Source organism: Globicephala melas, chromosome 19, assembly GCF_963455315.2.
Source record: "Globicephala melas chromosome 19, mGloMel1.2, whole genome shotgun sequence".
Lineage (NCBI taxonomy): Eukaryota > Metazoa > Chordata > Mammalia > Artiodactyla > Delphinidae > Globicephala > Globicephala melas.
The window spans coordinates 11577544-11588976 of record NC_083332.1 but is presented as its reverse complement, the minus strand read 5'-3'; the positions used below and the strand labels follow the sequence as shown (position 1 = coordinate 11588976).

The 11433-nt window shown below is 56.7% G+C and overlaps 1 protein-coding gene across 7 annotated transcripts in view; it reads left to right on the top strand.

Moving 5' to 3' along the window:
* The window catches only part of POU2F2 (POU class 2 homeobox 2), a 75506-nt gene continuing 64073 nt past the window's right edge, over positions 1-11433 (top strand). For 6 of the 7 annotated variants that reach the window (XM_060289316.1, XM_060289315.1, XM_060289314.1 and 3 more), the window contains exon 1: positions 1-159. In XM_060289316.1, coding sequence (XP_060145299.1) covers positions 123-159 — 37 coding nt within the window. In that variant the 5' untranslated portion in view covers positions 1-122. The remainder of the gene's footprint in view (positions 160-11433) is intronic. The other variant, XM_030874105.2, reaches the window with a different exon arrangement.

Genomic DNA, 11433 nt, shown 5'->3' with positions numbered 1-11433 from the left:
CGGCCAGAGCAGCGCCAGCAGCAGGCAGCGAGCGGGCGCGGGAGCGGGAGCGGGAGCGGGGGTAGCGTTGGCGGCGGCGGCTCCTCCTCGGCCATCCCCTCGGAGCTGTGCAGCTGACGCGCATGGCGAAGACAGCGGCGCCTACCGATGGGAGCAGCGGTAAGGCAAGGCGGCGCGGCGCAGCCGGGCGGGCGGGCGGGCGGGCGGCGGGCAGCCTCCTCCTCTCCCCAGCTCGCCTGCGCGCCGCCCGCCCGCCCTCCCTTCCTCCCTCTCCCCTCTCAGCCCCTGCCTGCCCGCCCGCGCCGCGCTCGCCCTTCCATTTAAAAATCTTTAAAACTTTGCATATTAATATCTGCGCTTTGCATAATCTGACCCGCGCTTTATTGATTGCAAGAAGCTTAATGCAGCCGGCTCGGCCTATTGCAGAGAGCTCTCCGGGCGGGAGCCGGGCGGGCGCCGCTCGCTCCGCACCGCGCTCGGGCTGCCCGCCGCCGCTGCGGCCCCGGCCCTCTCGCCTCCCTCCCGGCGCCCGGCGTCGGGGCTTTGCCCCCTGGCTGGGTATTTTTATTATTTGGGGGCGAGGTGTGTGTGGGGGGTCGGCTTACTGTTGGTGGCAGCGAGGGAACCAAAGGAGAGATGTGCGTGGTTGTGGGGGGGGAGGGATGGGAAGAAATGGGGACGCAGAGGAGGTGAAGAGGGAGAGAAAAAGGGGAGAAGGGGCAAGAAGGAAGGGGAAAGGAGAGGCGTAGAGGAGGAGGCAGTAGAGAGAGGAGAGAGCAGAGAGCAGTCGACTGGGGACGGAACTGAAAGGACGGAGGAGCAGAGCGGAGACAGAGAAGAGAAAGGAGGGAGGCCCAGGAGCGCAGACTAGAGAAAGAGCGGCCGGCCGGGAGCTGGCGGAGGAGGCGGGCGGTGGGCGCTTTCATCGCTGCCGCCCCCAGGCCAAAAAAAATAAAGGAAAAGAGGAAAAAAATAACACCAGTAAAAAGACGAAAATAAACCACATCGCGGCTGGGGCCATCATATACAAAAAGGAGCGAGCGCAGAGAGGAGAGACAAGGTGGCATCTGCGCCCGACTGGCTTCGTTCGGCGCTTTGGAGAGGCTCCCCGGGCTGGGCGGGATCCCCATTTTGGACCCTGCATTTGGGGAGCGGGCGACTGTGGAGAAAATGAGGCGAGAGGGGGTCAGGGCCGGTGGCGGTGCCGCCTGTTTGTTTGTTTGTTTGTTTCCTCCCTTTCCTGGGGGTGTGGGGGCCGGTGTAGTGTGATGATGGTGAGGTTATTGGTTGGTGATGCTGTCTGAAGCTCGGAAGCAAGCAGGGTGCATGGGGGGGGAGAGGTAAGAGGGCACGGGCAATGAGCAAGGGCTGGGGGTGGGAATGAGGGGCAAGAGAAAGAAACGGGGTGCCTCGGACTGCCAGAAGGGTGGAAGCCGGCATTGGGGCTCCAAGAGGCATCGGCATCTCTGGCCGGAGAGGTGGGCAGCAGAGCTCCAGGGCACCCGAGCGATGTTGGGGAGCCAGGGTGCGCCCCTCAGTTCTCTGGGCAAAGTCTGTAACTTGGGGAACCCCCTTGGCCGCCTCCTCCTGCCTCTTGTCTCCCTTCTCTTTTCTTCCTCTCATGTCCTACCTCGGGCTCCTTTTTCTCCATCTCCTTTGCTGGTGTCTCTTTCCCCCTGTTTTCCAGTTCTCTGTCTCTTCCTCCTCTCCACAAAAACTACCCCCCACCCCCTCAGGTTTTCTTTTTTTGCCATCTTCCTTTTCTCCACCCTCCCTTTCTTTTTCTCTCTTTTCCCCCTTCCCCCTGTCTCCCTCCCTGCCACTCATTTTCCCTGTCGCCCCGTCCTTTCTACCCCCTCCCTCAGCTTCATTTATTCATCACTTTTGTAGCATTGGGCTTGAACAGCGTGCCAGGGAGAGGGGCTCTGTGCAAAGACAGGACTGCCCCAAGTTCCCACCAGAGCCTAAGCCTTATTCCGCAGACCCATGTATTTCCACCCTCTTTCATCCCTGCTGGGGGCGTGGGTCTGCCCCGGGTGGGGGGGCTCTAGCGCCATCCCCCTCTTTCCTCTGGCCTCCTGGAGAAGTCCTACTGGATGCTTACTGGGGCCATGGCAGGGGGAGGGGAGGACTTCAAGTGAGGGCTCATGGTTCTGGACTCAGCCCCGCCGAGAGAGAAGGGTGTGGACGGAAAAGAAAATGACACGGATGGCTAGTGGGAAGTGAAAAGGGGAGGCCGTGTGTGCGGGGGTCCATCTGAGAGGGTCCTCAGAGCTTTCACGCCCCAGGTAAAAAATCCAAAGAGAAAGCCTCTGGCCTGCTGACCACTCCCCGCTCTCTCCCTCCATCCTGAGGCCTGCAGAGTTAGGGAGCAGGTCCTGGATTTAGGGAAAGACCCAAGGAGACTCTTAACTCAGTAGTTGTTAGCCTCTTACCATCCTGCCAGGTGAATTTGCCCCCTCCCGCAGGGCGGGAAGGGAGAGAGTGGTGTCAGTGAGCAGTGAAGGGCTGGAGAGCACAGTCAGACCATGGCGGCCGTGTGCATGTGTACACGGCCTGCGGGCATTGAGAGAGGCGTGCAGGACGGACTGACTGTGTGCAGGGCTTGGGAGCCTCGGCAGAGTGAAGAGAAAGGTAGAATCATGCCGTGTGTGTCCGGCGGGGGTGGGGCCGGCACTCGGGGTTTCCATTGTGGGTGAGGCGCGTGCAGGGGGGAGTTGGCGCGCGTGTTTATCCTGGGAGTTCCTTTCCTCGCCTCGATGTCCGTGGAGCCCTCGCTGCGTGTGCACTCGGGAGGCACTCTGGCTCCGTGCGTGGCGGCCGTTGGCGCGTGTGCAGGTTTGTGTGCCAAGTCTGGCCTCGGCGGTGAGTACGTCAGTCTGTACGTGCAGCGTGGTTGGCCTACAGGCTCTGCGTGCAAGCACTAGGTCTGACTGTGGTGTGTGCCCCAAGAGTACACGTGAAATAAAGTCACCTGTGTGAACGCATAATACCGTTTCGACATGCAGCTATTATTACTGTTGTTGTTGTTATTCTCGTTAGGTGTCTCTGGGTCTCTGTGTGTCCCGGGTCAGAGGGAGGGTGGGTTTGTGGAGCAGGGTCCCGGTTTAGTGATTAGAAATGTGAACAGAGGTCGTGGGCGTAGGGGTGGGCTTAATAGCATGCTTGCACAGCAGCCTTGAAGCTGGGTTCAAGAAGACACAACAAGCAAAGGTCCCCCCTCCCCGAAGTCTGCCAGCCCACAGAAACCTTCCCTGGCTCTTCCGTAGTAACAAAGCGTCCTGTGGCAGGGGGTGGCAGGCAGGCCAGGAGGGAATCGCATCAAGGCCACCGGCAGCATCTCCAGCTGCTGGTAATGGGATTCCGCATCTACTTCCTGATTTCTGGTTAAGGCTGGACAGAGGCCCATCCACGTCCATTGGAAAGTTCCAGATCCCCATTTCCCGTAGGCCGCTGGCCAGCCCTCCGGCCGGTTGCAGTGCCGTCCTTGGGGGCCTTGGTTGCCCTCACTTCCCTCTGTCAGTCTTTGCAGGGAAAATGGAGGGTGTCTGTTTCACGGACCGTGGTATGGAAAGAACTGAGCCACGGTGTGTGTGTCTGTGTGTGTGTGTGCGCCCACACCCATGCTGTGTGTGCGATGGAGGTCAGCCCGTACATCCTAAACAGCATGCTAGCCAGATTTTTTTTCCAGCAGACCCATCAGTGGTCACCCCAGGCCCCCTGCATTCTGCTTCATACACGTTCGCTCCTTGCATGCAGGGGCCATAGGCCAGAATCCTTTCCCCCACCGATGTGACAGCCAAGCTAGGGCCCCCAACCTCAGCACCCCCCTGGGTAGAGCTTGTCAGAGCTCTGATGCATGTTCGTAGTGTGTTGGGGCATGACCCTGGATGGGGGGACAGATGGCTATGCCAGTGGGCACTTGGACTTAGATGGGGGCAAGGAAGCAGTTTCCCTGTCTGGCATGTGGTGGTTAATTTCCAGTATTTTTTTAAGGATTGAAATGGTTGAGAAACCTGAGTGTGGGGAATTGTTGGAGGAGAGAGTGGACTTGGGGGTCTCCTCAGACCGGGGTCTGTTCTTTCTTCTAAATATATATCACTCATTGTTTTTCCCTTGGGCCTAACAACTCCTAATCTAATAATAATAATAATAATAATAACGATGACGACGCCTCTTACAACCGCCTACCTCTTACGGCAGCCCTGATGGTGCCCCTTTCACAGATGAGGGCTTGATTCTCTCAGCCTATGAGCACCCAAACGGTGCTAGGACTGAGGTCTTGGACTCCTGGTATCACGCCCGGCCTATCTTTGGAGGTCTGCCCCTCTCCTCTTATCTGTCCCAGCACCATTTCCTTTCTCTGGCTCGGCGCCTTCCCCCACTTCCTCCCTGCCCCCTGAGACGTCCATCCACAGGCCCTCTCCCGGGACCTGTCAGGTGGATGGATGCCTTACGTGCCTCAACAAGGGCTTTGAGGACCTGGGTTTCGCTTTGTATCTTGAAGGGAAAGCCAGCAAAAGAGTGAGGTTGAGAGCCCACTCTGTGGGTGACAGTTTGGGGCTGGCCCTCTTCAATGACAGGGTTACTGATGAGCTTAGGTTCCCCCCCCTCCAGCCCCTGCTGGTGAGCCCCGTGCTGCACAGCCACTTCCCAGATGCAGGTGGTGGCCTTGAGAGGCAGGTGCCCCTTCCCTCACTCATCCACAGCCCCACCTTCTTTAGATCCCCGGGGCAGGCAGCTTTCCCAGCTCTGACACACTCGGAAGGAGGCTGGAGGTGGTGACCCCACTTCCTAGGTCCCCGAATTCAATAGGTATTTACTGAGTGGTGTGAGTCACCCAGCTAATGAAGTACAGTTAGTTCCCTGAGGTAGTCAGGCCATGGCAGCATGATCACTCCTTACCTGAAAACGATTGTTAGGGACCAACCATGGGCTCTGAAGTGGACCCAGCCTTAGACGAGATTCTGGGTGCCTGGAGCACAAAGGGAGCTTCTGGGTCATCGGGAATCTGGAGGAGGGAGGTGTGCGTTTAAACAGGGAAGTGGGTCTTTGAGGGTGCTCAGGCACTGAGGAAGGGGGCAAGCGGGGAGGGCAGAAAGATGACTGAGGGAAGTGGGGAGCAGGGAGGAAGCGGCCCAGGTTGGGGGCATGGCCCTAAGAGCTGAGGCTGGCACGTTGTCGCAGGGCCTATCTCTGGAGGTTCTGAGAAGTTTGGACTTGATCTCTCTGGCCCTGGGGAGCTATCACGTGTGTGATCTTGAGCGCACGTGTGCATCTTACGACAGCGTGCCTTGGACAACACGGACTAGTGTGTGAGCGTGAGTGAGCGCCTGTGCACACACACACAGCCCTTCACCCCGGCATCCATTCAGACGCGCTCTCCTTCAGAGAAACTGGCAAGGGGGTACTTTAGCCGTCATCCCCAAGACCCTATACCGTTCAGGGCTGTGGCCCGCACACGTGAGTGTAAGAGCAGGCTGGGGACCCTCCCCCACCGGGGTTCGGACTCATGTGGCATTCACAGACTTAATCCCCCGCAGTGAGGCCAGGGAGGCAGCATCTGTCACTTTCACAAACACAGGCAGCAGAGTCTGGGAGAGACACACTCCGCTTGCTCACAACTGCTTGAAAAGCAGACGCCTGTACCGTGCTAATCCCCATGCCCGAGACAGAAACAGCCCCTCACAGTCCCCGGCACCAAGGCCAGACCCGTACACCTAGTCACTCCCTGCATTCCAGCACGCACACACGTGCACATGCACACACACACGTGTGAAGCACGCCCCTGACATCCTAACTCCCCATATGCACAACCACACGCTCAGATACTCCTTGACTTTAAGCACACCTGGTGGTATCCTAAGCCTTATTCACACACACACACACAGACACACTCACGCACGCACATACACACTCAAACACACAGCCTCGAGATCCACCAGAACCACCGTGGGCAGCGGTCATTGAAGAATGACCGCCTGAGCGGTGCGCCGAGGGGAGGGGGTCGCCCTGAGGCCTGGGCTGAGGGTCATACGACAGGGGACCTCAGAATCCCTTGGGGAAGGGGTCAGGCAGACCCTGAAAGGGCTCCGTTGGTCTGGACGGTTCTGCCAGGTAAGGGAGACTCAACAAACACAGGCCAGAGGCGGGAGCTGACTAATGGCCGAGGCCGCTGATGGCCGAGATGGCCGGTCAGCGAGGAGGGAGGCTCGACAATGATGTGACTCGGGGCTGGGCAAACGATGGCGCCTTTGGCTGGAGCCGGCTGGGGGGCCACAGACCAGAGAACCGGTGGCCCTTCTCGCCTCAGTGGGGAGAGGGCCAGAGCCGGCTGTGTTGCGACGGGGTGGGTTTCCCAGCCTGGTCCCGCCGGCATCCTGCCTGGTGTGCATGTCTTGGGGTCTTTGTATGGGTGGGTGTGCATGTGTGCGTATGTGTGTGTACGTACATCAGCGTGCACCTGCCTCCGTAGAACTTTGTGTCCTGGGCACTCTGGTGGTGGGGCAACTGTGTGCATCTTTGTGTGTGCATTTGTGTGTGTGTGTACATACCCACCCGCAAAGTGTTCAGGGACCCTTCCGGAGGCACCTCGTGTACCTTTGTGCTCCTACCTGCATGTGTGCATTGAGTGTGCAAGGACCTTTCTTTTCATGAGATGCTGTGCACTCTTGTGTGCTTGTATTTTTTTCGGTGTTGGGTGAAGGTTGGGGTGAGGGAGAAGGAGTGGCCCGGACTCCAGCTGTCCATGCACCTGGTGGCCCACAAGGCTGCCTTTGTGCGTCCGTCAGAGCCTCTGTCTGGGCATCAGCGGGTGTGGGCTTGTGTGCTTGCCTGCTCCAGCGTCTGAATATCTGTGTGTCCACACAGCGTCTCCCTCTGAGCATAGCTGTGGGTGGGGTGGGCTAGACCAGATGAGGGAGACATCTCCCTGAATCTATGCATCATCCCTCTGGAGGGGGTCACACAACCCCGGCTGGGCCTGGCTGGGACCCAGCAGCACCGCACAGTGCAGACCGCCCCTCCTCCTTCTTTTCCCCGCGTGACCTTTGAGCACAGCAGCCCCAAATACATATTTATCAGAGGGGCTGTGGGGACCAGCCCCTCCCCACCCCTCCCCTCAGGGCCCAGCCTGCCTGGCTGCGGAGAAATTAACCTTGTGACACAGGAGCTCGCTGACACCCTGGCCCCCTCCCCATCTGCGCGGCACATATGAGCATGGGTGGGTGTGCGTGAGAGAGAGGCAGAGAAGAGGTACTCATCCAGGCTGGAAAGGGGAAGAGGGACATACAACTGTACCCACGTCCATGTCATTCTTGACACACACACAGACACACACACACAGACACACGCACACACACCCTCCAAACTACAAAGTATAGTCAGAGACTTTGAAATTTTGAAATGGATATACATGCAGACACATGCAGTGGTTCTAAAATAGACACACGCACACACATTCTCGAAAACATGACAGATCTGTGCACCCGTGGGTCCTGAGACCCAGGTACCTGTACCCTTGGCCAGAGATTTTCTTTAGAAAACACGTAGATAGAAAAGCCTACAAACCCACACAGATGCTTGTGCACACGTCTCCAGAGATGTTGAAACGGACATACCAGATACAAAAACAAGGATAAGCACGCACTCACACACAGGTATGAAAGCCCAGACATCTATGCGTGCTCGTAGGTACCGAAACATCACACGGCAAGACAAATACTAAAACACCAGGGTGCTCCTCACGTGGAGAGTCTTTTCAACAGGAAAGGTACAAACACAGATACTAAATATGGCGGCATCTCAGCCCACATGCCCATGGGTGCACACAGGCCACGTTCAGAAGCCCCACAGGGAAGCCACTCACAGTGACCTGAAGGGACGTGTTCTGAGTTATAGCACACAGACATTCCCCACTTTAGACTTGTTCCCTTAGAGCAAAATGAAAATGGGTAGATGCTCAGGTCTAAAAACGTTCACGGAATGAATTCATTCATCACACATTCACGGAATGAATTCATTCATCACACAGGAACTGGGCCCTACGTGAGCCAGGCCCTATCTTAGAAGCTGGGGAACAGTGATTTACAAGACAGACCTGGGCCTTGCTCTCCAAGAGCTTGGAGCCAACAGGATGGGTACTGATTGGACCTCAGTGTGTAGTTGGTTATGAACAGTGATATCATCTGGGAAGGAAAGGAACAAGGGGCCGGGGGAAGGGATCGTGGGAGAACTTGGTTGAGATCGGTGGGTCAGGTGTAAGCCCTCTGTGGACACGACATTTAAGCTGAGCGTTAGACACAACATACTGATTCTAAACGTGCACACACATCCCTCCCAAAACTTACTGAGGCCGCACAGGCATAAATAATGCAGGACGCAGATGCCCCCACCCCCAGTCCTCTGTACCTCAGTGACCCTTTAGAAAACTCCTCTGGTGGAACATGGGGTCCCCCTGGCTGGGGTCCAGCTGTCTGGGCTCTGACAGAGATGCAGAGTGTGCCAGGGCTGTGCTGCCTGGGAGGGTCCAGGGGGCTTCACTGAGGAGGTGACATGGAGAATTGTGGGCAAGGTCCAGAGGAAAAGGGGAGGCAGAGGGCTGTCCAAATAGAGGCACTCCCGGGAATTCCCTGGCGGTCCAGTGGTTAGCACATCGCAATTCCACTGCAGGGGCTGTGGCTTCGATCCCTGGTCGGGAACTAAGATCCCGCAAGCCTCGCCGTGCAGCCCAAAATAAAAAATAATAAAAAATAAAGAAATAGAGGCAGTCCCTGTGCACAGGCACGGAGGTGTGAGCACACGTACACATCACTGGACTTGCAGGTGTGTTCAGGTAGGGGCGAGCAATGAAGCTTGACGTCACTGGGAAGGGCTGTGAGGCTCGGATTTCTTTCAGGCGCACCGCGTAGACAGAAGGGCTTTGAGGAGGGGCTTGACAGGATGTGAGCCACGCACTAAGTCAGGGATCTCAGAGTTTGGTGAGGAGGAGGGACGGGAGGAGGCCCCCTGCCCTGCCCATCCACCCTGGGAACCCTGGACAAGGCCTGGCCAGGGCGGTGACACAGCTGCCTTCCCCCTGCTCCAGCCCCTTCTCTCTGCCGCTGGACAGAGTTGAACAAGCTACAACTTGCTCCCACAGGGAGATTTGCTGGGAGGTGGAGGTCAAGGGTTACAATCCCTTTTAGTGACCATTGACACTCTGCTGTTTCCTGAGGCCTCCTGTGGCCAGGCCTTAGCTGGCTGCCAAGGTGCACGGATGAGCCAGTCCCTTCCCTGCCCCAGTGGAGTCCCCAGGATGGGAGGGTCGACCCTGAAGGAGCCTTGTCTGGGACTCCAAGGGTTTAGTGAAGGCGTCTGGAGCTTGTTCTTAGAGAATGAATGGGTCAGAAAGCCCCACATGGTATATGGGGAAGCAGTGAGGATGGAGCTTGGTTTTTGAAGGTGAGACCAACTTTCATCTGCCATCGTGAATCCCCCAACATGCTTAGAACATCTTCTTTAGCCCAGAAGCCCTGCATGAACTGGTACCTGCTTGCCTGTTCAACTTCCGCACCTTTCCTCCTGCCTCCAGAAGCTCAGGCCACTCTGGCCTTCTTGCTCTTCTGCAAACACATCAACCTTGGTCCTGCTTCAGGGCCTTTGCACCTGCTGTTCCTTTGGCCAGGAAAGCTCTTACCCCCAGCACTACTCAAAGCCCACCTTCCCCAACAGGCCTTTCCTGACCTCTCAGTCTAAAGTAACATCCCCTTGTAACCTACCCCCTCACCTGCTTTATTTTCCTTCTTAGCTCTGAGGTGTATATTCTTATCTGCTGTATCTCCTCCTCCACTAGAAAGTCAGCACTGTGAGGGCAGGGACTTTGCCTTGTTCACGGCTGTATCCCCGCTGCCTAGAACGATGTTCAGCACACAGTGAGCGCACAGTGGACGTTTGTCAGATGAACAGGAGCTGGGTCCCTTGCCATCCACTTGTCCAGTAGAACAGTAGAGCTGGACGTTGGCGGTGCTGAGCACGAGTGGAGGGAGCTCACCTCCCGGGGCAGAAGGGGGCCTGCACCTACCAGTGTGGTAGGGGCATCGGCCAGTCAGGCCACCTCCTGCCTGAGGAAGGAAGCCAGCTGGCCGAAGCAGCTAGACTCCACACCCATCCTCCCGGGCCTGTGCACTCCACTCCATCTTCCTGACAATGCTCCCCTCACCCCAGCGGACGCACCCTTGCCCCCGCATCATCGCGTCCGCTTACCCCCCAACTGTTGCCCTTCCCCCACTCCCTGACCCTGACAACCCACCCCACGACAGGAAAAGGCAGACCCCAGACTGCAGGGTCGCACACACCCTGCTTTGAGTCCCAGCCACGGCTGTGGGCAAATCACATCACTCCTTTTAAAACCTCAATTTTTCTCGTCGGCAAAATAAGGTTTTTGTAGGGATCAAGAGTGATCTGGTGTGTGATGATGATGCTAATAATAGCTGCTATTTATCGAGGCCCTGCCAGGTGTTGGGCATTGTGCTAGGCGCTTTGAACATTTTTTTTTTCATTAAAAAAAAAAAAAAAAAAAAACAGAGAAAAAAAAAATCGAGCACGGCGTGTCCCCAGAGTGTCAGGCCTGGTGTGCGGGGCTGTGAATCACAAAGGTGAACACAGCCCGTCTGCACAGACCTTACTATTCCTACGTGTGCTCACACACCCACCTGAAGTACCGCACCAGGCAGGCGGTGGGGGCTTGCGCTCCTGCTAGGCCCCTTTCAGCAGAAGCCTCAAAGGGTGGTTTGGAGGCCACTGAGGCAAGCAACTCTCACAGATGAGAGAGCAGCCCAGCCATCCCCAATCCCTCTTTACTAACTCAGCGGGAACTCCCATTGTTCATATGTGGATTGCAGGGCTTGACACAGGGTCTGACCTAGAATTGGCCTCAGGAAGTGCTTATTGGATGAATGAATGGATGAATGAATGAACAAGTGAACAAAGGAACATATAAATATATATTTTTGGCTGTGCCACGCGGCATGTGGGATCTTTAGTTCCCTGACCAGGGATCGAACCTGTGCCCCCTGCAGTGGAAACTCGGAGTCTTAACCACTGGGTCGCCATGGAAGTCCCTAAAGGAACATATTGAGCCTGGTGTCTTCATTGCATTTGTTCCTCCCAAGACAGAGTACCAGGACACGCCTTCCTCCTGCCCCCTCGCACTGCATTCCCTTCCGCACCCTGCACATCCTACTCACATACATCATTTGTGGGCTGATCATCCTAATATCATTTCCACCACTTACTTGCCCCTTTCTGTGTCAGTCCCTCTCCTAAGTTGGTTGTAAGCATGGTCTTGTTGACTTCTCACACCACCACTGTGAGGCAGGTGTTATCCCCGTTTTATGTTTGAGCAAACTGAGGCTCAGAGAGATGAAGTGACTTGCCCAGGGTCACACAGCTTTT